Here is a 27,627-nt window from a genome sequence, read left to right as displayed (position 1 = left end):
AATGGACAGCGGTCAATAACATCTTTCAATATGTAACCTAATTTATTATATTTAATATTGGAGTCTCATTTTGATTTATGGGAATTCTATGCAGCTTCCTAACATAAGATGTGGGGCTGGACACTCTTGTATTTACTTATAACATTTCAGTTTTCATCACTGCTTTCCTTAACAGAGGTTAATTCTAAATCTTCATTTAACCCTCTTGAATTAACAGGTGATTCCTTAAATTAACAGATTGGGACAGCTGGTCACTTCTTATTAGACTGACCATGAAGGCTATTTTAAATAAATGAACTCATAACATAATTTGATTGATGGTGACTAAAGTGGAACCAAGCATGAGTCAATATATGATGGAGGGGTGGTTTGGATAAGGCTACCCCACGTACAGCTGGATGCATAATGTAGCCATACTGACACCTAGCGTATTTTTCTGAGCATGCAGATCTTTCAACAGCCACCTGAGTATAGGCAACAGGCCTGCAAAACAGCTCTTTATTTGCCTCTCTCGTGATCAATTGTCAATCAGCCCAGCACCTTTTGTTCAAAGGACTAGATCAATCAGGTGTGTTCATGGATGTCAGATGGGACTGAATGCTTTTAGTCTATAAAAGAAATGGTCTGCTTCCAGGATGCTCGAGGCACCCTAGTAGTCACCCTGTGGTTTACAAAAAAAATGTATTTCAAGATTTTTCAGTGAATAGGCAGATATCCAACTGTAGACGTTTCTCAATGGCCTGATAAGATATTTAATACTTTGGATGATCAAGGTCCCAGGTGAGCTGTAGGATTAACGCTGGTACTAACACAGATGAGAGAATCAGCCCCATGCTGTTGATGGTAACCATAGGTGGTAACAAAAATTCATCACCACGGCCAAACCCTGGAAATACCAAACTCTCCCCTCTCCCGATTGGCTTAATTTGAAGTCACATGCACCTTCCACCCAATGAACATTGACGTTTTGTGGATCGTGGGCGTTTCCGTGCCCTGGCCTGCTGCCGAGTGAGGCAGCGAGCGTGCAGCGTCCATTAGCAATAGCAAAACGACACACCGGTGAGTGAAAATCTGTTATCTAGTCTGAAATATAAACAGAATGTACTATTATTGTCTGTTAAGTGGCCGCTGAATAGTAAGAGAATGCAGTGAGAATAGTATTGTCTTGTAGTGTTTTCACAGCCCTGTGCGTCCGGGAAGAATACGGTTGGCTTTGTTCAATGAACAACTGCTAGCTTGCTAAACGCTAGCTGTAGCTGGGAATTCAATGAGGACTTGGATTTGTCTTCTCGACCATTTTGGTACCTGTTAGGCACCAAACTGATATCTCAATACAAACATAATTTGTATACACCTGCACTTATTTGCGGCTCTGCGATGCAGGTTAAACATGAGCAGTTAATGACTTTGGGGTTTGCTGGGTAACGTTAGGTTGGCGAGCCAGCTCAGCTTTGCCGATGGATGATCATTTTGGGGGGGTTGTTACCGTCACCAACCCGAGTCAGACACAGCATAGAATTAAAATGGCGTCTGTTTTTAAATTCCCCTGATGAGACTAGTATCAGTGGTCGGCAGCAGGCACCTCTCTTTAGCTCACCTTTCCTAATACGTGAAGAAAATACACGTCTATGCAAATTGGTCGTTGTAGCTAGCTAGTAAGCTAGGAGACGCTAGGTCTTTGGTCACGACAACAGGTTAGCCAGAAAGGCCTTGAGGATGGCTTGGTATCATGCTTCAGTGACTTGTTGACAAAAAATTAAAAATGAATACAATACGCCCTTCCCCGCATTGATGTGCTTGATTTTACAAAGTAATTTGCATCAGAACATGTGATCAGTAGGGTCACGATGGATGAATGAACAAATAGATGGCTGTTGGGTCGAAAATTTCAGCTCAGTTTGCAATGAAGGCGATTGTGAATTCGATTTTTTTTTTCATGATATGTTTTCTCGGCACATAGAAACCGTTAAAATCTAATGGAAATTCCTGTCTGCCTAGTTTCCCCACTATTGACATGATGTCTTGATGACATCTCTTATTTGTAGATAAACAGTAGTTGCCCTCACATCACTTGAGGCAATAAATATGAAGAAAAGCGGTCATTCATGAAGGTGATTGGACTGACCTCTATACATGCATCCAGATCAATACGTTTCCAGCATTGTCCATATTTTTTTCTGGTACACTGAACTCAGTTAAAGATTATATTTGATAATCAGTGTTTTTATAATGTTAAGATGTCTTTGTCTGCTGGAAATGTGACTGATGTCCATGAATTTGGCTATGTGCTTGAAACAGATTCATCACAATGAATCACATTTCTATCTGCGAAAGTAGAGCTCCATGTTCAGTCCCTTAGGCATGTACTGCTGTGCCAACAGTCCTCTTCAGTCGCTACAGCCAGTGACATCTTGATTTCACTGTGCATGATAAGTGGACAATCTTCTGAGAGGGAGTGTGAAGTATTTTACCCTCAAGCAGTTTTTTTGGCCTTCAGAATAGGTCTTAAATGAGTTGCATTTGTACAGAGATAGCTTTTGTTTCAAATCAACCCGTCCATGAAACTGAACTGCAGGATTTAGCCTAGTTTCTGTCGCTCACAATCTCACCCACTACATCTTTTGCCAAAAAATCTCCCTTGTTTTTAAATCATTTATAATCTGTCTTTTGTTTTTTCTCTGCAGAGACAAACGATATTCTCTGCTACAGTGAAGACCTTTCATTACTGCCATTCACTGGACAGAAGAGTAGTCAGTCTCCAGAGCAACCATGGTAACTATTTTGGTACAGTCTTTATTTTGTTCAATGATATTCCTATTGGTGTGAAGGACTTATTAGACTGTAAACAGGCAAACAGCCAAAACATGGTGCATTGGCCCCACTAATTAATTACAGATCACTCTTAACAGTACAAATGAATTGAGTCACATCTAATTTAAGTCACAGGACTGATGGTGCCAGCGTTTTGTCATTCCAATCTGCCCCAGGCTTTAGGAACACATGCTGCAGCCTCCACTTCACTGCACTCCTCTAAATAGGCTTTGGCTGCACACACACACTCTCGTCTTGTGTAATCACTGGTGGTAGCAGCCTGACCTAGACAGGGAGCCTTATTAGTCAGTGTTTTAATTAATGACAGACAAGTGAATGATGTAAAAATACTAGGTCTTCTAGTATAATTATCTAAACCTTTTAACCTTGATAAATGCAATTTCCAAATTGGCTAGCTGTATAAAAAGTGGCAGCCTGTTAGATCGGTGTTGTTTAATTCTGCCAGCCCGCCTCGCACCACAATGCATGCATACTGTTTATGCACTATTAGAAGTGGATGTTGGTGTTTGCTTTGCACTGTGGGAGAGGTAATGACACCCATCCAGGATGCTCTCATCTTTATGCACCTGGGCCATTGACTGTCATTATCTAGGGTATATTTTGGTATCTAGTATAACCCCATTGTTCCTTCCTAAGCTTGTCTTCACTGACTCTTTGCCCTGTCACAGCAAGCACTTCCCTGATATTTGTTCTATATTCATATTCTCGCTTCTTTCCATCCCCAGCCTCCTCCAATGCGCCACCGCTCCATGCGCATCTTCATGAATGATGACCGCCATGTCATGGCCAAGCACTCAGCCATCTACCCGACTCAGGAGGAGCTGGAAAGTGTACAGAACATGGTGTCCCACACAGAGCGTGCACTCAAGGCTGTCTCTGATTGGCTGGATGAACAGGAGAAGGGGTCGTCCAAGTCCGACTCTGATGGCACAGAGGCTGATAAAGAGAGGTGAGGATCTGAAATGTCATTCCTCATGTTCACTTGGTAGACATAAAAAAGTGATAAACCTCCTTTTCAACAACTTTTATGTTTTATATTGCATTTAAACTTAGGGGTTTCCAACCTTCTTCATGTCAAGTACCCCCAAATTGATACACTTTAGACCCCATACCCCCATTTGTTAAAGGTGTTGTGTCCTGGTCATTCTGTACATTCCCTCATTGCTCTAACAAGCTTTTGTTTATTGTCCTTCCTTTCCACTATATCTGCCGTCTCTTTTTAAAGTGAACACAAGGAGCAGGTCACCCGCTCCCTACGTGGGGTGATGAGGGTGGGCCTGGTTGCCAAGGGCTTGCTACTGAAGGGGGATCTGGACCTGGAACTGGTGCTACTCTGTAAGGACAAGCCTACCATCACTCTGCTGAAGAAAGTGTCAGAAAACCTTGCTGTGCAGCTCAAGGTGAGGACAGCCGTGATTCAGCTAATTAAGCGCACCATGGATAATGCTATCTAGGGATTGACACTGTTTGAGTTTTTGCAGTGAGGGGAGTTAATAAGAACGTTGTTAAATAGAATTACAGTTATCAGAGGGGAAAACAACCCCAAGGATTCCAGGAAAGGATTGTAAGAGTATGTTTCCAAGAAGTGATAAGTCAACAATGACCTTGCTATTGTTTTAGCATGACACTTTTTATAGTTATATAAAATATGTTATATAAGTTATATATACCTTGCTTCCCTCTACTTTGCACATTCATAGGTGATCACGGAAGACAAGTATGTGGTAAGCCAGCACATCCGTGAAGCCACTATCGTCATCAAGAACACCAAGGAGCCTCCCCTCACCCTCACTATCCACATGACGTCCCCCCTGGTCCGTGAGGAGGTGGAGAGGGTCGCTGCCGGAGGTAAGCTCCCACAGGAGGGCCTCAGTGTTTCCTAGTGGCGCCCCTCCCCAAGCAGGGGGGGCAGGCAGGCAGGCAGGCAGGCAACCAGGCGAGACAGATATTGTTTATTGGGCCTTCAATGGAGCTAGGGGATATGAATGAACTGTCACATAATGAAACTGTGCTATTCTTATAGCTCTCTAGACACTCTCGTAGTTCCATGTAATGTGATTGTACATTTTTGATGGCCCAATATACAGTATAGGACAGGTAGTTTACTGACATGGTAAAGACATGGCTTTGTCTTCCCCCTTTATGATCAAGGCACCAACGATATGAAGGCTTACTGAGAATTAAAAAAAAAAAAAAAAAAAAGAGACCACTTTGTTTGCATGTGTTTTTATTATTGATGATGAACGGTTTGCATTGCAGCAAAAATGAGTAGCAAAATGTGTGGTGAAACTGTCTTTGGTTGCTAGACCCAGCAGTGGGCTATTGACTGTCTCTGATGTTCCTTAGCAGGGAAGGCTAGGGGTTATAGATAACGACGAGGGACACTTGGATTCTGCATGGCTGAATGTCATGTGTGTCCAGTCACAGTCAAAATCCAGGGCATTAGCCCCAGTAGTCAGGCAGCAATGGATAAAGGAATCCTAAAATATATCTATCGGTAGCGTTCTGGCATTTAGGAGGGACAGGCAAATCGTTTAACTTAATGGTAGCTATACAGTGACAAAAAAATTACCGGTAGTCTACATTCTTCTTGGATGTTCTCAACAATAGTGAGGATCTCAGTTTGGCAGGTGTTGCACCTTGACCTTATCTGTAACCCTGTGCCAACAGTGAAGCCCAGTTTGGGTCTTTTTTTAAGCCATCAGTTTTGCTGCAGTGTGGACTTGTTTTGATACCCCCTTTTGTGCATCTGATAACTTCTGCCTGTGGTTCCAATTCTGATTCTCTCTGTCAAGCCTTCTAGTTTGTCAATTTTTAGGGACGCTGGACCTTTGACCAACTGGCCGCTCTCTGTCTCGGAAGGGGCTAAGTGCAGTATACCCAGTATAGGGGCAAAGGGGAGGGGCTCTACCTCCTGCTTGTGACAGAAAAGAAAAGCACTCAGACCATTTTAAGCGCTGGAACTGAGGCATCCATTTGAGTTAACACTGAATTAACCATGGAGAGACAACCTCCCATTTGATACAGCCAATTATCCCTTCATACATCCATACATTCTTATTTTACATGCCATGCATTTTTAATGATTTCCCATAAATCTATGTCAAGTTACAACCCACTTCACAACCTTAATTTTACTGTCGTTCTGGTGGGTTTTAAGTCTAATCATTGTATGCCGGACCATACAAAACAAAAATTAACTGGGAGGTTGAGAGCGTTTGGTGGTTCTCCAGTGGAGGGGTCCCCCTCCCCTTTCCCCTCCTGCCTGTGGTTTGGGAAGGCTGCCTGTGTTCCCCCTGGCCGGCTGACAGAACTCCCCTTGGTCAAACTGTACCTTGTCTTCTTATTCCACCCGCCAATAGAAACGCTTTCAGTCAACGATCCCCCGGATGTTCTGGACAGGCAGAAATGCCTAACTGCCTTGGCGTCTCTCCGCCACGCCAAGTGGTTCCAGGTTTGCATCTTGTCTTTATTTGTCTAAAACAAAAGTAGTTTTGAGTTTGTTTTTTATGCTGTATGTTCTTTTTTGTCTTTTATTTGGGCGTTCCATGTGTTGTTTTTTTTTCTTTACCTTTTTTTGAGGTGTATTTCCTGTAGTAATACTTAATGATCTGTATGTTTGTTTCCAAGGAAACCTTTGTCATTACATTGTTGTAGAGTTGCTTTGCTCACTTAACAGGTTCTATTGCAGTGCCATTTTAAAGAAGTCCATTGCTGCTTTTTAGTCCCCAAATTCAACAGTTTCCTGGGCAATCATTTACATTAACAGCTGCTTAACTCAAATTAACAAAGATAAAGACATGGGACTAATATATCATGTATCCGGGTGCAATATTTCTATATATCAGTCTTGGTGTGAGTGATAAGTCTTTGTTATTTTCATATTGACACAAGCTACTTGTAGAGCACCTTTTGCTGCCCATTCTGTTGTGTGGAAGAGAAAGATGGTTCTTCTTTTTGTTAGTGAACTATGTTGATTATTTCTCGTCATAGTATTGTGGCCTTGTGTCATCTTTGGCTCTCATACTATAACAATCAGTGCTCCATCTCTGCAGCTTGTTCTTGTAGAGTATGTGGCCTCAACCTCTCCCCATGCTCTCTGGCTGTCTCTGTTTTCTGTGTGCCACAAAAGCAACAGGAATATTGCACCTTGTGTAGTCTTTTTTTGACTGTCACCGACTCACCGTTCCCCCTTGGTATCCTCCAAATGATAACACACTGAAAAATATCACGGCACATCATTTTAAGTAGCTCACAATGACTTGGTTTTCTCATTAAAGTTGGTATTGAGCTAGAGGCTATCTTTTACTCCTCCTTCATGATCTAAATTCATAAGCATGTTTTTCCACAAATAACATAAATTTGCCATGTATATGATAACTATACCATTGATCAAGTCAGCTATTGACTTACAGCCAATGTTTGAATGAATGTTTGTTAAACACAGTGATCATAAGTAGGGTCTTCCAACTGAGTGATCAAACATTATTCTATCCTCCAATATCTCCTATTCATTTCAACCATAATGACAAAGCTAAGCCGTTATAGTCTGTGTGGCTTTATTTACTTTTATTTATTTTTTACTTGGCTGTGTATCTTTCTTGTATGCTCTCTGAAGTCTTCCTCTTTGGCTAAGGCTCCCTGTCCTCCTCCTGCCCCCCCTCCCTTGTGTCCCCAGGCCAGGGCCAACGGGCTGCGCTCCTGTGTCATCGTCATCCGCATCCTGAGGGACCTGTGCACCCGCGTCCCCACATGGGCCCCGCTTCGTGGCTGGGTGAGTCAGAGCCTCGGTGTTCTCATTATTCAGTCTGCCAGCTGTATCTGATGGCCTCCTTACCCTTGTTGAACCTTTTCCCTCTTCAGATGTGTCTGACTTAATTCTAACTGACAGGCTAGAATTGTATGTATTGTGAAATGACTTGTCATAACACACACAAGTAAGACGAACCTCTGACTCCAGAAATGTAGAAATGTTCTGGAGTCAGAGGTTCGTCTTACTTGAATACATATTTATTAAAAGGAGTCTCATGAGAGGAAGAGATGCACACAGCAGGAGGCTACATACACTTCTTCAAATAGAAAGATTGAACCAGTCCTTTATGTATCTTCCAAGGACGTACAGAATGTGCTGACATTAGAACAGGTCACCAAAGTAGAGTAGAAGCAACACATTTTATGTCTTAAGTTAGAGCTTCCGTAGAAATCTCGGAGACATCCAGGAGCCACTCTGACAACAAGACCTCTGGCATAGTAAGTTATGGCACAAGGGTTACAGTGAGGTGACCATACATCATGAAACCTTACATTCCCTGAGGTGACCCCAGTTCAGCTGTTAATACATATGTTGAATTTTCTTCCACAGTTACTCACCACCACACTGTATTCTTTTATTGACATTGACACTTCCTTTGATAAAGCTTTTTTCTGCTTGGATACAAAGTGACAAGGCAGCGCTGTCACTATCGTTAAATTTGAGAGATGTGTAACGTGATGGCCGCACACTTCTCTGTATTTGTGACCTAGATTAAACATAACATCCTTGAACAAAGAGTCTCCTCCTCCTCTCTCTCCTGCCTTGCAGCCACTGGAGCTGCTCTGTGAGAAAGCCATTGGCACGGGGAACCGGCCCATGGGGGCAGGAGAAGCTCTGCGGAGGGTTTTAGAATGTCTGGCTTCAGGAATCCTCATGGCAGGTAAGCATGTGTAGACACCCTCACGTGTTGGTTCCTCTCTAAATGTTATTTCATTTGCCTTTTCCATCTTTTTTTTGTGTGTGTGAGATGAAGGTGGTCTATAACTGTCATTCTGCTTCTGTTTGTAGATGGTTCTGGAATCTGTGATCCCTGTGAGAAGGAGCTGACAGATGCTATTGGTCACCTGGACCGTCAGCAGAGAGAAGACATCACACAGAGTGCACAGGTGAGTGCGATAAGTGTGTGTCTGAGTGTGTTCACAACCCAGTGAATGTGTAACGTGAAATTCACAATGTCTGTCTCTCTTGCGTCTTCAGCATGCCTTAAGGCTGTCTGCGTTCGGACAGCTTCACAAAGTGCTTGGAATGGATCCCCTTCCCTCTAAGATGCCCAGGAAACCCCGTAGTGAGACCCCTATCGATTACACAGGTATGCCAAGCTGCCAAATGACCAACTTGTAATATTTAAGTAATCCGCAATAGTCACATTAAAGACGGTGCCTTTTAAGTTCTCATGGCATGATTTTGTGTGTCTGTGATTCAGTGCAAATCCCACCCAGTACGACCTATGCCCCACCAATGAAAAGGCCCATTGAGGAAGAGGAGGGAACTGACGACAAGAGTCCTAACAAGAAGAAGAAAAAGCTGCAGAAGAAATGTAAGTGCTCACGAGTGTCATCCTCTCATCTCGTTTTAGCTCTTGTATTTGTTGTTTTGTGAAGTGAAACTAACTTTAAATGCGGTTTATGGCCATGCCAGCTGTGAACATTAAAATTACCTACCTTGCTAGTTTACAAAAATGCCATGCTAGTTGAAGTTTACTGCTGCTGTATGTTATTCTATTGTTTGGGGTAATAGAGTGCCTTCTTGCTCCCTCTACTCTAGCCCCAGAGGAGAAGGCAGAGCCTCCCCAGGCCATGAACGCTTTGATGAGGCTCAACCAGCTGAAGCCAGGTCTCCAGTACAAACTGATCTCCCAGACTGGCCCTGTCCATGTTCCAGTCTTCACTATGGCTGTAGAAGTGGATGGCAAGACCTTTGAGGCGTCTGGCCCATCCAAACGAACTGCCAAGCTGCATGTAGCTGTCAAGGTGAGCACAGCATTGGCAGTGAATGTATTGAATTTTAATATTGCCTCAAAGCCCATTGTTTTTGCCACATTATTTAAAATATTAAATTCTTTATTTAACCCTCAACGAATCTGCCTGGATAACCACAGGTCCTCCAGGACATGGGCCTTCCCACAGGAGTGGAGCTAAAAACTGCCGAGCCAGCAAAACCAGAGGAGGCGGCGGCAGCCACCACAGTTGAAGAATTGAGACCAGTGGTCACACCCACTGAGACGACCACCCCCGCTGCCACAGGAACAGCCAACGCAGAGGCCACCGATGCTATAGAGGTACAAGGCTACTCCCTGTCTGTCAGCAAGCTAACATTCAGCTAACACTCTTGTACTGCTGAATACCGCGGTTACTGACCATCTCCCGCTCCTTCTGTCAGACTGCTCGCCAACAGGGACCAATCCTGACTAAACACGGCAAGAACCCCGTGATGGAGCTGAACGAGAAGCGGCGCGGCCTGAAGTACGAGCTCATCTCGGAGACGGGCGGCAGCCACGACAAGCGCTTTGTCATGGAGGTGGAGATTGATGGCCAGAGGTTCCAGGGTACAGGATCCAATAAGAAGGTGGCCAAGGCCTACGCTGCCCTGGCTGCTTTGGAGCGGCTTTTCCCCGAGGGCTCTGTGACCGAGGCAGCTAAAAAGAAGAAAGGGCCACCCATGGTAAGCACCCAGGAAAAAAGATGATCAAGTCCAAGCTGGGTTTTAGCCTTGGCTCAAATCTGTCAGGCCCTATGCAAATTTTAGTGGTGGCCCTCATGGAGAGCATATTATATAAGAGTCATTGCTATTCACTGTGCATGAAAGGTGCAAAATGAAACTGTTTTTTTCCTCTTCAGCATACCCCAGGCTTTGGTATGATGGGAGGCTCAGCAGGCGGGGACTCGGCCAACCCCAGGGGCAGAGGGAGAGGAGGACGAGGCCGCGGAAGGGGCAGAGGCTTCAATAACGGAGGAGGCTATGGCCAAGGAGGTAAAGACATATTTTTACCAGATTACTTGAAATAATAAAAGAGTTCTGTAACAGTGACATAGTAATGCATTGCCATATTGTGTCAATTCAGCATGTTAAATTTGTGTCATCCAACCAGGTGGCTTCGGAACTTATGGATACGGGAACAATGCTAACTCCGGATACAGTGAGTATTCATTTCATTCTTCACAATCGTGTTTTGATTGCATAAGTACTCCTTCTCTGGGTTGCAGTTAGAATCTCAGCCAGCACGTCGGCATAGATATCCTAACATCCTGGGGCAGGATGGTACATCTGGACAGGACTCTCCACAAAACAAAGCTCCTTGTACCTGTATTCCACCAATCTGTTAATGAAATACTGTACCTAGAATATAGCATATTGCTGAAAACTACAGGCTCGCTGCAGACTACCTCAGAGATTATCAGACAAAAGTCAAACATATTGGGATGTTCCCAGTTCAACGATTTTACATTTCTCTGCTTTAAGCCACAGGAATCAATCTCTTTTTGACAAGCCCCCTCTTATGAGAACCCCTTTCTTCCTCCTGGCAACCTGTTCTGAGGACTGACCTACCTGAGCGTGACAGGAGCAGAGAAATCTAAAAACCCAACAAACAAAATCAGTTTGAACGCAATCTGACCAAATGAATGCCAACTGCCTCTTTTATGGCAGACAAAACAAAATAAACCAAAAATCTAATTTTGATATTTTTTTTCCCTTCTCTGCCCTGTCTCACTCTTTAGGTGACTTTGTCTCAGACTGCTATGGCTACCACGAGTTTGCGACATAGATCTTCCCCAATGTTTTAGAAAATCAAAAACAAAGCTGTAGAGAGGATAAAAATGGACAAAAACTCAATAGTGTTCCAGCCGCATCATGAACACCCTTCACCACCAAGTCCGCAACCCGGGGAATACAGTCACAGCAACCCTTCCGCCCTGTCTTGCCAATCCACATATCGTGTCCTGACACCTCGGGGAGACGAGATGCCACTGAGAGCATGTAGCCATAGTCACCTTCTGTTCTCAACTCGCGCTATGGATGTATCTGAACACCTGGATCTGCCAAAACTGCGGGCTTGATATATCGTAGATTGCCTCCAGTTGTTGGACTGGGAGCAGAGCTTTGTTTTTATCTGCTGGATTATGAGGATGAAAGGCCTGTGGGAGTTGTACAACATACTGCCTATTGGATATTGTCAAGACAGACTGGTATCTAGTGGGCTCTGTCTCCATACTCTTTACTCAAAATACTAGGAAAATCTTCTGTGAATTGTCTTTATTTCATTACTTTGACTTTCTATCAGTCACTTCCAATCATGATCAAGCTGTTTTTGTATTTTCTGTTGTGCTTTTGAAAGATGGACACATTGTTTATGTAGTATGTGCTGTTTTTGTGTCATATCAACAACACTGCTGAAGTCGTGGCTACTGAATGCATGATGAATACATGATGGTCTTACTTTGACAGTGTTCGGTGTTTGCTAGTCGCAGTGTCACATCTGTGCAACAGCATCAGGCACGGATGGACTGAGGCTGTCGACACAAAAAGTTTGCACAAAAGGACTGGATGAATTTGATAATCGGTAGTATGTTTGCGAAGGGAAAAAGTTCTTGTTCTAGCTGTTTTTATATGTTTTTGCTTTTTTAAAATAAATGTGATGTCACCATTCAATATTGTGGAACTACGTCGTCTGATTCAATTTGTATTGGAGTGCATGCCATAAATGTATTGCATGGAGCCATTATAAAGTCACATGCAGTTAATGCAACCAGCAACTCTCGTAATACATTTTGTCGTTGTGCCCATTTCTAAGACTATTCCGTGCTGTCCTTTCAAATTCCCAGATTACTACAACAATGGTGGCACAAATGGAGGAACCGGGGCATCAAGCACCCCACCAGGTGGCCCTGCAGCCACCACAGCACCGGGATCAGCACAGGGTTCCTATGGCTCCTACTACCAGAATGATGGAACCTACACTGCCACCTCCTCTGCCCCCAAAACCCCCAATAAGAAACCTCCCTTGCACCAGGGAGGGAAGTCGGCCTTTCCAGGTCCCCCAGGTGTGACTGGTGGGTCCTCGGGGGGCTACCAGTCCAGCACTCCCACAGGACAGGGCTCCTATAGCCAGTATGGCCAGGGCTATGGGCAGGGGAAGAAGAATTTCTCCCAGAACCAGAGCCAGGGGGGAGCAGGGGGATACTCCTACAGCACTGCCTACCCCAGCCAGGTGACCGGGGGAGCAGGAGGCAGCCAAGACTACAGTTATGAAGGTGAGTTGAGGAGAAACCTAATTCTTATAGGAGTCCTGTTGTATTTTTACCTCCGCCAACAGAGTCGGACTGAATATCGCAGATGGTGGTTTTATGGAAAATTGTTTCACTAACAGTCACTTTCTTTCCTCATAGGCTACAACAGCCAGTCGAATTACAACTCACAGGGAGGTGGCAACCAGGGTTTTGGCACAAACCAAGCTCAGTACCACAACCCAGTGGGCTACGGCAGAGGAGACCCCAGTATGAATTACCAGTACAGATAGACTGTAATCACTCCATTTCTGCATCATCGTGACCCTTGACACCATCATCGGCACCAAGCACCCCACATCAGTGTCTCAAGCCTTCTCCAAAGAAAGCGATTGGTGGCTAGCCTGTGCTCTATGGCTTTTCCATGTTTGCTTCTTATGTGCTTTTGGGTTTATATGTAGCAAATGTGGGCACAAAATGAAAAGTCTGGACTTTTTAGTTGTCGGAGCTGATTTTTGGCTGAACTTAGTGGTCTGTTTCAGTGGTCTGGTCAGTGCTTAGTCTTGTATTTTTAGGTTATTGTTTATTTTTTAATCTATCCCACCAATCCATGTTCTCATCACTAAATATGAAGGGTGATGCTGCAAAATACTCACTCACTAGCTCTGACTTGGTTTCCTTACTCTAAGGACAGTTGTGTAGCGACCGCTACTTTTGTGTTATTTTATCCTCCTGTGCAACCAGTCAAAGCTCTGTTGACCACTTGTAGTTTTCGACTACTGAGGATTGTTGTATTTTTTGTAACAATACAATTGGCCTGAGAACTGCTTGATTGTTTTTTTTCTTCATTGCTTGTAATTTTGGCTTATTTTGTAATATTTTACCTTATGTGATGTAGTTATTTTAATAAATCCTTTTGGAGATTACTGGAAAGACATTTACATTTCTGATGTCAAATCCACATTTCTGCTCAATGTAGCTTTCGGTTGGGTGGGATTTCTGTTAAACAATGTATAAGAAAGTGTGTTTGTATCAATAAAGGATTTTTATTTTGAAGGAAATGCATTATTTTGAATTTTGATTTAAAGCCTCAACTATCTGTTCCATCGCTGTGTGGTTTGCTGTTGGTTATGCTATATGTGAGACTACATGTATCATTAACGAGACTGATATGTAACACTGACTTTGTTTTTGTTCTGTGCTCAGTGGTAAGAAGGTAAAACGAGGAACTCCTCCCCTTCATTTAACAAGGCTAGAGAATAGATTATCTGAATCAGCCAATTCTATCTGTAGTTTATCCTCATCAGAACTCTGATGCGGTTGAAGTCAGATTTACAGGTCACTAGTAGCAGATCAAAAACTATTTCCATCTAATCCCCCAGCCTTCACCACCACAGTATTCTGGGCAACTGTCCAGAAAGCTTCCACCAAGACCTGTGAGTTGGTTTTCTGCCGGTTTCCTAGCTGACATGAACATCCTGAGTGCAGCTTTCGTCCTGTTTTTTTCACCTGCTTAACTGTCTCCCATGATGAAACCTGGAGGGGGAGGATGGATCAGTCTCTGTCCCGTCTGCTCCTTCTTTGGTTTGTCTTTGCGATATCTCAGACCCCACTGATCAGATTTGGAAGAAAATTGCAGGATTTTTTTTTTAAATAACACTGATTGGCCCAGTGAAGTGCTACAATTGGGCTATAGGTGCTTTGCAGAAGTGTAATAATGTGATATGTGATAATTCCCTGGGGTGCCATAGTGGGGGGAACGGGTACTGACCAAGGGCTCCAAGCTGAGGGAGGTCTGAAGCGTCTCAACTAAAATGCCTTTTGTGGCTAAGAGTATATTTATAAATATTTTATACTTTTGTTTAACACTGAAATATTTGCGTTGTGGATGGGTGGACATAAATGTTTGTCGTGGATGGAATAATGGTAGTGTAGGGGCGAGGAAGGTGGAGGGGGGCTCAGAGCCAACTCCACCCCAGATGACACCACATGCATCTTTATTAACAATTTACAGTGTATTTACCATAGACTGTAAAAGGTATTTATTTTACCCACTTTTGAGATTTTACTTTTGTGATACAACAGAAAGTTAACCAGTGACGAATAGGGTTAAATGGTTTAATTGCGTTTACATCCATAACATACTAATCGTCACGCGATTTTGTATTACATGACACTGCAGATGTACATATGATATTTTTTGCAAAGCAGTTTGAACCAGTTTTTCTTCTGAGTAACTTATACTGGGCAACTGGCGGCTTGGAAAAGTAATCTTTCAAAGTAGCTTCCCCCAACAATATTTACGGTAATTTACGGTAGAAATATTTTTTCCCATTTCTCAAGAACATTCGGCCTGTCGAAGAACCACGTCACTTCCCGTCTCTTTTCAGCTTAGCAGCGCTCGAGCATGGCCGACACCGGTGTCGTGGAGACGCTCCTACGGCGGATTGAGAAGGTGGACGATGGCGTTGACAGTGTGGACATGGCGGCCGGTCTCGGGGTGGACCACCAGGTCATCGTCGGAGCCGTGAAGAGTCTGCAGGCTCTCGGGGAAGTGAGTTTACTGCCTCGAGCTGCGGCGGAAGTCAGGAGGACTGCTACCGTCAACATTGTTCATTGAATGTGACTGATGCAATAAGGACGTAATTAGGACCTGTCCGCCAGTCCGCCTCAAAAGAAGACTAATTATGCTTTAATGAAACAATATAGAATATGAAGTCCCACTGTTAGCAGCACCCAACACTCAGTAGTGTGTGTGACAGCAGCAGTCGGTGAGCTGACCCGCTGGAGACTTCTTGTTTGTCCCCCTGCTGTACAGGTCATCTCAGCTGAGTTGCGGTCCTCCAAGCACTGGGAGCTGACGGGGGAGGGCAGAGAGACAGCCGAGCAGGGCAGCCATGAGGCCCGGGTCTTCAGCTCCATCTCGCCGGAGGGCATGGCCCAGAGTGAACTCATGGTGAGTGCAGGTGTAACAGATCAGGTCTACACCACACCACCAAAACAAGACTCCCAATATGGTTTCGTTTAGATCTACAGTTTAGTCAGAGATGTGTAAGCCTAGAGTGGTGGAAGGATGCTGGGGGTTTGTGGTTGAATTCCAGTTGGTAGTTGAAATACTGTACAATTTCCAGTAACAGCCTTGGGTGTATGATTGCAAAGGAAGGAACCCAGCACTTAACCTTTGACCTGACTTTCACTGGAGACTAGAATTTATTTGCTGAAATAATATATATTCCCTGGTACATATTATACTGGTTATTATTTGTGCTATGGTGTTTACCAATTTATCAAATTTCTTGGACCCAGCATATCTTAATGTGGTCCAAGAAATGAACATAAACTGAAAATATTTTACTTGCACCACAGAATGGAATGCAAGTACTGTCATGGCACTAAAACCTTTCAGTTAACAGTGATATTGTTGTACCTGTGCATTTGTTTCTGTGCAGAAACTAGCCTTTGGGAAGGTTGGCTTCAGCAAAGCCATGTCCAACAAGTGGATCCGAGTGGACAAGGCACACGAGGGCGGCCCTAGGATATTCAAGGCTGTATGTATTCCTTTTTATCAACCTGTTAACATTGCTTTTTATGATACCCACTCAATATTTGTCTCCAGTCTAACAAGGTGTTTGTGTGCGTGCCTGTGTGTGTGTGTGTGTGTGTTTGTCCTCAGGTGGAGAGCATAGAAGACCAGGTTACAGAGAAGCTGCTTCTGGTCCAGAAAGGTCAGGCATCCCAACTGGAGGAGAAGGAGAAGAATGAGCTGAAGAAGAGAAAACTGCTCTCTGAAGTGTAAGAGCCAGGACTTTTATTCATAACACATCAGAATAAGAGTGATTTGGAGCCTTATGCGCTCCCAGTTGAATTATAATGAATATTCACTGGGAAGGATGTAAAACGTCAGTAGAAACGTATGTAGAACTTTTATAAATATGTGCCCATGGTGATCAAGGCTTTCAGAGTAGAAGTGCTGATTTTATATGATACTTGATCATACTCACGCCCCCTTTGCCACTGTCATGACTGGAGAGGTGAAACTATGACTGGTTAGGATACACAGGATCATTTATTAGGTCAATGAATGCTCATGGATTCATCACATTCGGCATTTGCATATATGGCGTTTAGCTGATGCGCTTTAGAGAGACTTAAAAGGAGCAGGCAGGTGGGAATTCAGTGTGATAAAATAGATATAAAATAATTAACAGGTGGAAAATTATGCTTGTTTTTATGCTTACCCATGTCTACCAGTAGGTGGCAATAGATGGTTTATTGTGGCAGCATATGAAAGCACTGTTCTCAGGTCTGTCGTCATTAAGGTGGCTCAGTGTTTGCCTTCCATTAGGATTTAATTTGATATTGATATTAGTTAATTTCCTAATTTCACAAAATCAGTTCTTAACGACTGCATCACTGAATAATCTAGTGGAAACAGAGAATATGCTGTTTTGATACATCCTGCTCCTCCTTTAGCACCAATCATTTCATAACTCCTTGTGATCTCTGGGTCTACCAGTAATACTGGATTCCTGGAATACTGGAGTATTGTCTTCCCAGAGTACTGTGGTTGAGTAACACTTGACCAAATGGTAGCTAATGTGTTGTGAATGAGATTTGGATCAGAGTTAAATCACATTCTATATCACAGACTTGAGTCTTCCTATCATATCCCGGGTAAACAATCAAATTGTTTGAGTCGAGTTTCTCAAGCTGAGAAGGGACAATAGATGAACCAGGAAAATGTAGAGAGTAAGATGCTTAGTTGGAGAGAACTTTGGAGTATGGAGGCGTCTTAGGTTAGATTCATTATTCGAGGAACCTGTGATGTGCTGCCATCAACTCAAAACCTCAACCAGTGGCTCGGTGAAGGAAGAGCAACACATGCTCATGTCAGATACTTCCTGTCAGGATGCACAGTTAGTCCAGCCCAAGGATGATGCATTTGGCCGCATTAGCAAGTGTTGAAATCCCTGACAGCAGCAATTAAGGTTTATTGAAAAGAAACCTAATTCTCCCACTTTTAGGAGAGACAGCCCTAAGCATCAAATTTGCTTCGGATTTGAAGGTGGGCAAGATTCATTTCTGTGTAGGCACAATTTAGGGCACTTAGGGGAAGCTAGGGATTGGGAGATTTGAGTCGACACAGGCCAGCAACTTACAGTCTAGAGCCTGACCTGGTGTTGTGGTCCAATACTCAATGGACTCTTTACTTTGTAGAACTCACTGGGAAGCCAGCTGTGGTGCTGTGGATATGATGCCACATCCACTTCTAGTTTACTCAGGGATTTAGGAATTTGTGGTCAGTGGTTACGGCAGGCATCTAAGGCAGCTTCAGAAGCAGCTGAAAAGAGCCAGTGGCTCTAGCTGAAAAGAAAGGACACCATTTGGGGTCTGTCCTGTGACTGAAGAAAGAAATTATACCACATGAGAGCATGGCTATGGCAGCAGGATTGGTTACTGCTCTCACAGATCTTGGTATATTTGTCATAATTAAGCTATGGTTTGCTGAAACAATTTGGTTTCTGAGCTGTTGAGTGGGCAGTTTCGAGCCAGAAGGGTAAACCATCACTGTAGTCTGTGATTGTTGGTACAGTTTGGTTTCTGAGCTGCTGAGTGGGCTACTTCAGCCGCTCCATTAGGTTATTGTTGTGGAAACCATTAGCAAGCAAAATCTTTTTGTAATGTCGTCCATTGTTGAGCCTTCTGGAGGTGTCATGGGATTTAAACATTAGTGATGGGAGGCGTCAGGTAATGTATCAGTCTCTCCTGGTCAGTGTGGACTGATGTCTGTCACCAGTGGCCTGTTGTTCCACAACAAGCCTCTACCTGACATTCTGTGGCCTAAATGGCACAGGTCCAATGGCGCAGCTTAATTTGTCTGGCTTAAGTGAAACTGCTCTAATATTATCATGAAGTGCTCAGTTTGTTCTACGTATGACTGTGGAGTTTGTAGACACTGGGCAACACAGAAACCCTCCTACTCTTCTTAAATTGTGATCCATTTAGTTACATAGTAAACCTCACTACCACCACAGTCCATGGTCCATGTTCTCAATCTCCGATATTTGCTGTTAGGATAAGATTCTCCCGAAGGAGTACGCCAAGTTAGATCAGCTTAGCAGATCTGTGGTCTGGCTACCAATTTATAAGAGATTGCTTTCTGAATAAGAGGATTTTGGAAGAATATGCACTTTGGTATCAATCCAGAATACATTGTAGTAGGCAAACACCCAAATCCAGAATTTACTCAGTCACGTGTATTTTAAATTTAAGGTACTTGAAGCATTGAACATGAACATGGAAAATAAGCTTTTTGCAACTACATGATAACCCATTGTAACTCAAAATCCAGGTCTGTTGAAACATTAAAATTCATTTTGAATATTTAAAATTTTTAATAAAAATAGTAGTTGTCAACCCCACCCCACCAACAACTATGATTGCCAGTGTGTCTGGGAAAATTAGTTGTTAATATTAGATATATAACCTGAGAGACATAATCAAATGTAAGTCAATTATATTCATACAAAATCAATTATAGCCACTCCTGCTATCCAGCCAACAGTAATGTCTCTATGGTTGTGTGAGGTAATTGTCACTCATGTGTTGTGTTTAGGACAGTGAAGTCTTACTGGATCACTAAGGGCGAGTCCTTCAGCACCACCATCACCAAACAGGACACGGAGCTCACTCCAGAGATGATTGCCAGGTGAGTCCAGGGCTCAGACTCCCACAGGCATCGCAGCATTGGGATTATCTTTGCATATGTGGTCTTAGTTGTAAAAACACACATGGGGAAACTTGCCTCTCTTCTGCCCTCTGCCTCCCATCTCCCCTCTGAGCCCCACCCCCTGCTGATCCACTGTAAACTACTGCACTACTGTAACTGCTGTGGTAATGATAGACATGAGCCGCACACCCTACTAGTTAAAATATATATCATATGTAGTTTAAATATCTTTCATGATGTCTGCTTATTACAGGGTTTACACATATGGAACAGTTGTCCAGTCTGCCCTCCTCTGTCAGTCAGTGACGGTGTGCAGGGCCTCAGACAGTGGACACATAGAAACCTCACCCATTAAAGGGGACGAGTCCAAAGAGAAGGACTTTGTCCTAAAGGCAGGGTGGGACAAATAAGGATGACAGAAAAGACCAGTTTGAAGCAAATATTGTGATCTGATTTATTTAGTCCATGTTGGCACGCATAAAGTTGATTATGTGGCACTGGTCCTGTGAAATAGTTTTAAATAAAGAAAAAATATATACAACATAAATAAAATAAAGCATAAATAAATAAATAATGCCCACTCTCATAATGCAGCTTATACTGTTGTCATGCCAAGGATGGGGCATTAAAATGCCAGCTAAATGAAAAAAGCTCTCTTCTCTGGTTTGCATGAAATGATATCATAGAGGGGATTTGGCTAAAAGCAGCATCCAGATGTCCTGCCTCCCTCTCCCAAAAATTGAAATTGATGTTGTGCAGATTTTGTACATCACAGATTTGATGTTCTCAAACATCTTAGCCAGGGATGAAAAGTTCAAAAGATGGTGGTTTTGAAGTTGCATGGGATAATTGTTGTTTTGTGTTGTCTGATTATGGAAAACCTCCTCCCTTAACAACTCTATTCCGGTCTGTCTGTCTGTGCTGTGTTGCAGCGGTACCTGGAAAGAGAAAAAATTCAAGCCCTATAACTTTGAGGCCATGGGCGTCGCCCCAGACTGCGGCCACCTGCACCCGCTGATGAAGGTGCGGACACAGTTCAGGCAGATCTTCCTGGAGATGGGGTGAGTAGCTGTGAATAACACAGTGGACGGTCCTATCAGTACTAACTCATTCCACACTTGTCACACATGTACAAATACAAATAAGGCCCATATTACACACTCAGTATGAACTCTGTGCTCTCTGTAGGTTCACTGAGATGCCAACCAACAACTTCATAGAGAGCTCCTTCTGGAACTTTGACTCCCTGTTCCAGCCCCAGCAGCACCCAGCCAGGGACCAGCATGACACCTTCTTCCTGTCTGGTGAGAGGCTGTGTGTGTGTGTGTCTCTGTTTCACTTTGTGTCTCTCTGTGTGTGTGTGCTGTGTGTACTCATACAGTTTTATGATCCTCATCGCACCTAGTTGTATCCAAGTCGTTGTTCATTCATGATTTATAATATATTTATATTTAAACATTGTTTTCCAGACCCGGCTCTGGCCCATGAGTTCCCCCAGGATTACCTGGAGAGAGTGAAGAAGGTCCACTCAGAGGGAGGCTTCGGTTCACAAGGGTGACACATTATCACACATCTTCTACACATGATGAATATCTTTTCAACTGCCTCTAAGCAATTATGTTGACCTAAATTTAGCCCACAGTAGCTTGTTGTTGTAAATGAATTAATTCATTTTATAAAACAGTTCTGACTTCTCTTTGTGAATTGCCAAGTGGCAGTTCCATTGAGACAGTATTTAACAACATGACAAGCAGAAGTGGGTTCTGGGAAACCGTATTGAAATGTCCTGCTGAGTGAACTGTCTGGCAGATATAACTGGGACTAAGAAGAGTATAACTTTGTAGTGAAGCCAGCTTGCTATGCCAGATATCAACATTTGCCCCTTTGCTTTGCTTTTAACCAGGAAGCAAGTAGAACTAAAGGACCATTTAACCAGAAAGCAAGTTAAATAGTTTTTTGTGGTTGCCTTTACAAAGATTGTGTTTTAGTTAAATTTTCAAATAAAACATTTACGGTTTTGCTAGTTGTTTTTTGAAACCAATAATGATCTTGAGGGTGTCACATTGGCTTTTCAAAACCAGATATGGACGTGGTTGCAGAATTCTACTTAGTCTGGATGCAATCCAGCCACAATGCACATACAAGCAATGCTAAGAGATGGACAGGGAGAGTGGAAAAAGTAACACCAATACAGCCACAGGAGACGCATGACAGCCATTTTCGCGTTGGAAAGACAAGTTCAACCACGTGTAAACAAGTTTATAGTTTCTGTCCCTCCGCTTCACAACGGGACCAAGAAAGCCTATGACAGCATCATCCAATATCCTGCTGTCTTTCAGTTGCTGGAGCTTAAGTGCTGAGTCTGACTTGTTTGATCTGTCTGCAGGTACAAATATGACTGGAAGATAGAGGAGGCCCAGAAGAACATCCTCCGCACACACACAACAGCAGTCAGCGCACGCATGTTGTATAAACTTGCGCAGCAGGTGAGTCGCACACAAACACACTTTTTCAAATCTTCAGGAAATAATGGTGATCTGTTGAAACAGCCTATAGAGGCTCTGCAGTGACATAAACCACGGCTGGTGCCATCATGCAGGTCCAGTGGAGAATTGTTTGTGCGTAAATTATGACTAAATATCTAACAACCGGGTGAGAAAAAGAGAGATGCATGTAAAAGATTGTTCAGAAATTAACAACACAAAAATTAACCATGGTCTATTGGATTCTGTGTAGACGGCCAAGTCTTACATTGAGAAATGCAATCAGCTGTTCACAGCAATTGCTGCCCAAGAGCTGAGGACGTCCAATATGGCCGCCAGAGGGTGTGTTATGTCACCTGAAAGCCTTTCTATTGTACATGCATAGTCATTAACCATGAAACTTTTCTCCCTCTCCATCTCTCCACCCACATGTCAATCCATCCACGCGTCCACCAGGAAAAGTTCACCCCCGTCAAGTACTTCTCCATTGACAGAGTGTTCAGGAACGAGACCCTGGATGCCACCCATCTGGCCGAGTTCCACCAGATCGAGGGTGTGGTGGCCGACTACGGCCTGACGCTGGGAGACCTCATGGGCATCTTGCATCAGTTCTTCACCAAACTAGGTTAGCGGAAGGCTCTTGATGTTTTATTGTGAACCTGACTTTACATATAAATGATAAGGACTTAATTCAATGAGAAAGCGTGTCCATTTATCAATTAAATCTAACTTTAATGTCCCCGAGGGGAAATTGTCCTTGCAGCCAGATGCATAAATACACAGAAGTACATGAGGCATAGCACAAGAGACATAAATTAAGAGCATCATCATAAATAGAACAGTATTAAAATAAACAGCTCTATCAAGGGCCTCTTCACCGTCCTATAATAAATTAAAAAATCGAAGTTAAGCAAGTTAAAGGCACAGGAAACACAACAGTTCCTCCCTGTTAGGCTTTTGCGGTCTTAAATCTTCTGCCAGAGGGAAGAAACTCAGCTTCCCCATGAAGAGGATAATCTATTAACAGTCTTGTTTTGTGCATTTTGACAAGTTTTCTTGATTATAATGTCCACTTTCTGACTGGAAACTACACATCGCTGCAGAAACATAAGTATGTTAGTGATCTGAGTCACAGACATCTGATCCCTCTGGTTTTTTTCATAGGCATTACCAAACTACGCTTCAAGCCTGCCTACAACCCGTACACAGAGCCCAGCATGGAAGTGTTCAGCTACCACGAAGGTACAGTACAGATATCCATTCTACTGTGATGGTTTGAATGTATTCATCTTATTTTAGCGCAACTCTCTCCTTTCTTTCCTGCACCTTTGTATCGTCTGAAAAATGAATGAAGTTAATTGGAGGGTGGACTGACCAATTGTCCTAAAAAAAGAACAAATCCAAGAGATTCTGTCATGTGCGGTGTTGTTTGTTACACCAACTGTATTAAATGGACAGAGGAAGAATCTTTAAGAAAAAAAAAAAATGTAATGATTATTCATTCATGTCTCTCTCCCTCTGCATGTGCAGGGCTAAAGAAGTGGGTGGAAGTTGGAAACTCGGGGGTCTTCAGACCAGAGATGCTGCTGCCCATGGGTCTTCCTGAGGATGTGTCTGTCATCGCCTGGGGACTGTCTCTGGAGAGGTGAACACACACACACACACACACACACACACACACACACACCAGCTTATACCTTTCCCCATCAGGTATTTAAACACTTGGTTGGCCCACCCTTCACTTTCCCTCTTCCTGTCCCATCCAAAACACTGTAGCAGCCAGCTGTCTCCCTCACACTGCATCAGCCTCATATGCCTTGATATCAAGAGAACAAAATCACTGTCGTCATTGTTTGACCAGGGATGTAGTGGATGACAAACTCACCTAAACTTAAGTCACTTAAGTTTACAGCAACAAAATAAAATCCCAAAATAAATCCATTGTATACAGCATAGTAAAAGGAATCAGCCTTGTGTAAATTACATAAAAATATGGTCCATTTGAGGGAATAAAAGATAAATGAATACTAATCAGTGTTCAGTGGTATCAGTGGTTTTGTAAATATTGCAATCACCAATACTGAGATCATAATCTATCTGCATTTTATTTTACCACTCCCTCATTTGAATATAATATGGGCAAGGTCTCCACGGGTCCTTGAAATCCTTGAAAGTTTGTGAATTTGAGGGGGAAAAAATCAAGGCCTTGAAAGTTTTTGAAAATAGACATAAATAGACATGGGTCATTGAAAGTGCTTGAATTTATATATTTGTGTTAGAGAAGGCAAGAGACCACATAGTCTGCCATCACTGTAACACAGCACAGTTGAGAAGTGTTCACACATTCAAGCCTCTTTCTCTTTTTAATTGTTGTCTGTGAGCTTCTGTAAAGCCTGCTAGTTCTCATTATAAAAATTCTCAGTGTTGTAACAGTAATTAACCTTGATCCATGTCTCAAACTATGCCGTGTTGGGTCCTTGAATTTGAGGGAATTGGGCCTGGAAAGTCCTTGAAAAGTCCTTGAATTTGATGTTTAAGGTGTGGGAACCCTGTATGGGATTTGCAAATGGGGGCATGCCTGTAATGTCAAAGCTATACCTTGCTGATGATCTCTATCATATTTTGCATAGGGATTAAAGGTGTGGTTCAGTCCGCTGTGTCGGTCTATAGATCTCATCCTGTCCTCCAGCTGTGTAGCCATTGAGCTCACATCTGACCCACATGTTAGATATTTAGGTTTTGTGCCTGAAGAGGATTATTAGGATTCCTTTGTAAATAATTGTAATCCACTATCATATTTACATGGAATGGAATAGATACTATCCAGGTTGATTAGTGTGTGTGTGTGCAAACAGATGCATGTACTCAAATGAAAGTTTCTGTGTCGCAGAATGTACTTCATATTGGATCACAGAATGTATCCCATCATAGATACTGCGTTGGCTATTTGCAACAAGTCAAAATGTAGATCAGTCCAATCCCTTTAATTTCCTACAGCGCTTCAAAGTTTCAGTAGTCACTGCACCTGTTTTTGATTTTGAGCGCATGTCCCTCACTGTTTTATTCCCTGTTTTGTGTAGTTTTACCTGAAAGCAACTATCGTGGCTAATGACTGTGTAATTAGTGAGCTGGGAAAGGCTTTATAATCCACGCTGAGTAATCCTCCCTCTTCCACCCAGCCCTCTTGTTATGCTCTGACCTGTCAGACCTGGAATAGACACACCAACACTTGTGGCTTTATTATGGCACAGCGGTAACTCTATAGCTCACTCTGAGCCTTCTCCTCTCTCCTCCAGGCCCACCATGATTAAATACGGCATCAACAACATCAGAGAGCTGGTGGGACACAAGGTGAACCTACAGATGGTGTACGACAGCCCCATATGTCGACTGGACTCTTGAATTCTGCCCAGCCATATTTTTTTGGGATGGACCTACCTTACCTTCATCATGTGACATCTCGTTCATGACTGTCTCATATGAGAAACCCCTCCACTCTCTGATTACAATATGGACTCCCTGAAAACTCCCATTTATCCTGAATCCAGACTCGGCCAGTGAGAGCAATCTGTCTGAAAGAGAGAGAAGTGGAACGAGGACTTACTTTTTCTCCATGCGGCACCTCAGACAGTTTACAATGCACTAAATGTTTAATTTATCAAACAACTAACACATTCAAGCAGCTATTGTATGAATTGCGTACTCTGCTGCAGTGCAGAACATCACTGCTGAGGTTGCATGTGAGTCTTCAGTGTGTTACATACTGGGAACATTTATGTTTTACATCCCTTTGCCCCAGTTGCTACACCAAATGGCCTACTTGTACAGGATAAAATACTACTTTTGGGATTTAATAAGGGTAAAATAAAGATTTTTCCAAATACTGACACATATCTGTCTTGTGTGATTGTTGTTATAAGCGCTGCTACTACAGGTCAAACCCTTGTTTATGGTGTGGAAGCTCCCTTGATAGACACACAGCTCCAGTTTTAGCCTGATGACTTCTTTCTCGAGCTGCATCCTTGCTATTGATAGGTGTGTAATGTGTGTCTGGATGGATGTAGTGCGGTGTGTTCGTGTGAGATTGACCTTAACTTGAAGGATTTAAGAGTTGGGCTATTTGTGTAATTCCAAGTGGTTGGGATTATAATTAACCCTCTAACTTCCCCCACAAGCTATTGTAGATTGGGTTGTCCTTAAGCTTTCCATGAGTATGCATGCGTATGTCTGCACACAGTCTTATTTGTGTGTGTTGGATAGATGTTCAGGTAGACATGGGATGTACAGTACAAGAAAGTGCTGGTGGGTAAAGATAAAGAATAGATACATTTTATGTAGTCATCAGAGCATTTAATATGATTTCTGCTTCCCTGGGTTTCATTTGTTGAGTGTTATTACCGTACTCCTACTAATTTGGTACGATGTTAACATGTATTAGCTGGCATAGGCAAAATCTATGAGAATGTAGGGAGGAAGCGTCTTGTAATGGAAATATGTTTTTTGCAGTGCAGATTTTTTTTGAAGTTGCATTTCATCCTCATGTAATCCTTCCTCCCCCGTAATTGCTTTTTGAGAACTTCTGCTTTCAGCGATCTTAATATCCTAAGACATGCAAGGCCTCATCTCACATCATACTAAACACATGGACGTGGTTGCTGAATTCTAAATACTGCCACAACTTTTTTGCTTGTGTCTACCTCTCTGCTTTCCAATTGTCTGAAAAAATATACTAAAGCCGATTGGAAAATTAAGCTGTTAGCAGTTTATTTACATGTGTATTGTGTGTAAACAATAGTTCAAATGGACCCATATTTTGATTTATGGTGGCGTTTGAAAGTTGCAAAGAGAATCTGTGTATTTTACAAACCTTTGTATATTTAAAATATCTTTTACTTGGAGCTTTAATATTTGCATTGAAGTAGGTTTTGAATTGAAAGGGATTTTGAACATTAAAAATCCCCATCATTCAAACATTCTTCACTCCATTTTATATAACTTTAAGAGCAAGAATAGAAGCTGCTGTGTGGGTAACAGAGGGGATATTAGCTCTCTGTCCTAGACTGCCACATGCTTGTGTGCTATAAGCTGCATGCCAGATAGGGGAATCCATTAGTGAGTGTGACACCTGTGATAATGGCTGCAGGATTAAGTCTTGTTTACTTGATGAATTGCTGGAACTCCCGAAGTTACCCTCTTAAAGTAATCCCCGAGTGTCTTGAAATAACATTTTAAACCAGTCTGTGAAGGCCAGGTGGCTGGTTTACTAGGTTTACAGGTTGGAAGCACCCTTGTTGATGTGACGGCTAAGCCACCAACAACAGGTCTATGTTACCATTGCTTGTTTATTTACCAGGGTCAGGTATGGTAATAACCTGCACCAGTCTTGCATTACTGTACAAAAACAAGGAGCTTGTAAGTGGTATCTGTGTTCACTTAATACAAATTTGAAGTTCACAGTTGTTTAATAGTTTCTCCTGTTCTGTATCTTTTTCAGAACATAAACTACACATTGAAAGCAATAACAAAAGTGTTAACAGTGATAGCCTC

General features: G+C 42.8%; 2 protein-coding genes across 4 annotated transcripts; both read left to right on the top strand.

Moving 5' to 3' along the window:
* Positions 1 to 1,007: 1,007 nt before the first annotated feature.
* Positions 1,008 to 13,928, top strand: ilf3b (interleukin enhancer binding factor 3b). 3 transcript variants are annotated; one of them, XM_078284432.1, is made up of 18 exons: positions 1,008 to 1,059; positions 2,685 to 2,772; positions 3,558 to 3,781; positions 4,058 to 4,232; positions 4,533 to 4,680; positions 6,195 to 6,286; positions 7,511 to 7,606; positions 8,414 to 8,525; positions 8,654 to 8,751; positions 8,843 to 8,954; positions 9,069 to 9,182; positions 9,410 to 9,615; positions 9,744 to 9,923; positions 10,025 to 10,306; positions 10,483 to 10,615; positions 10,734 to 10,781; positions 12,466 to 12,894; positions 13,030 to 13,928. In XM_078284432.1, the coding sequence occupies exons 2-18, from the start codon at positions 2,770 to 2,772 to the stop codon at positions 13,158 to 13,160; spliced, it is 2,583 nt and encodes an 860-aa protein (XP_078140558.1). In that variant the 5' UTR covers positions 1,008 to 1,059; positions 2,685 to 2,769; the 3' UTR covers positions 13,161 to 13,928. The 3 variants fall into 3 exon arrangements, with proteins under 3 accessions (XP_078140558.1, XP_071774562.2, XP_071774563.2); XM_071918461.2 differs by having other exon boundaries at positions 2,685 to 2,784; XM_071918462.2 differs by lacking the exons at positions 12,466 to 12,894; positions 13,030 to 13,928 and adding an exon at positions 11,362 to 12,292 and having other exon boundaries at positions 2,685 to 2,784.
* A 1,329-nt stretch (positions 13,929 to 15,257) lies between these two features.
* farsa (phenylalanyl-tRNA synthetase subunit alpha) lies at positions 15,258 to 25,964 on the top strand. The gene is made up of 13 exons (XM_071918463.2): positions 15,258 to 15,421; positions 15,686 to 15,823; positions 16,317 to 16,415; positions 16,541 to 16,659; positions 19,484 to 19,576; positions 20,530 to 20,658; positions 20,786 to 20,901; positions 21,067 to 21,151; positions 21,984 to 22,083; positions 22,537 to 22,705; positions 23,245 to 23,322; positions 23,611 to 23,725; positions 25,377 to 25,964. The coding sequence occupies exons 1-13, from the start codon at positions 15,275 to 15,277 to the stop codon at positions 25,480 to 25,482; spliced, it is 1,494 nt and encodes a 497-aa protein (XP_071774564.1). The 5' UTR covers positions 15,258 to 15,274; the 3' UTR covers positions 25,483 to 25,964.
* The last annotated feature ends 1,663 nt before the right edge of the window (positions 25,965 to 27,627 follow it).

Source organism: Centroberyx gerrardi, chromosome 7, assembly GCF_048128805.1.
Source record: "Centroberyx gerrardi isolate f3 chromosome 7, fCenGer3.hap1.cur.20231027, whole genome shotgun sequence".
NCBI classification, from domain to species: domain Eukaryota; kingdom Metazoa; phylum Chordata; class Actinopteri; order Beryciformes; family Berycidae; genus Centroberyx; species Centroberyx gerrardi.
Note: the sequence above shows the minus strand (reverse complement) of the source record. Positions and strands in the feature narration are given on the sequence as shown.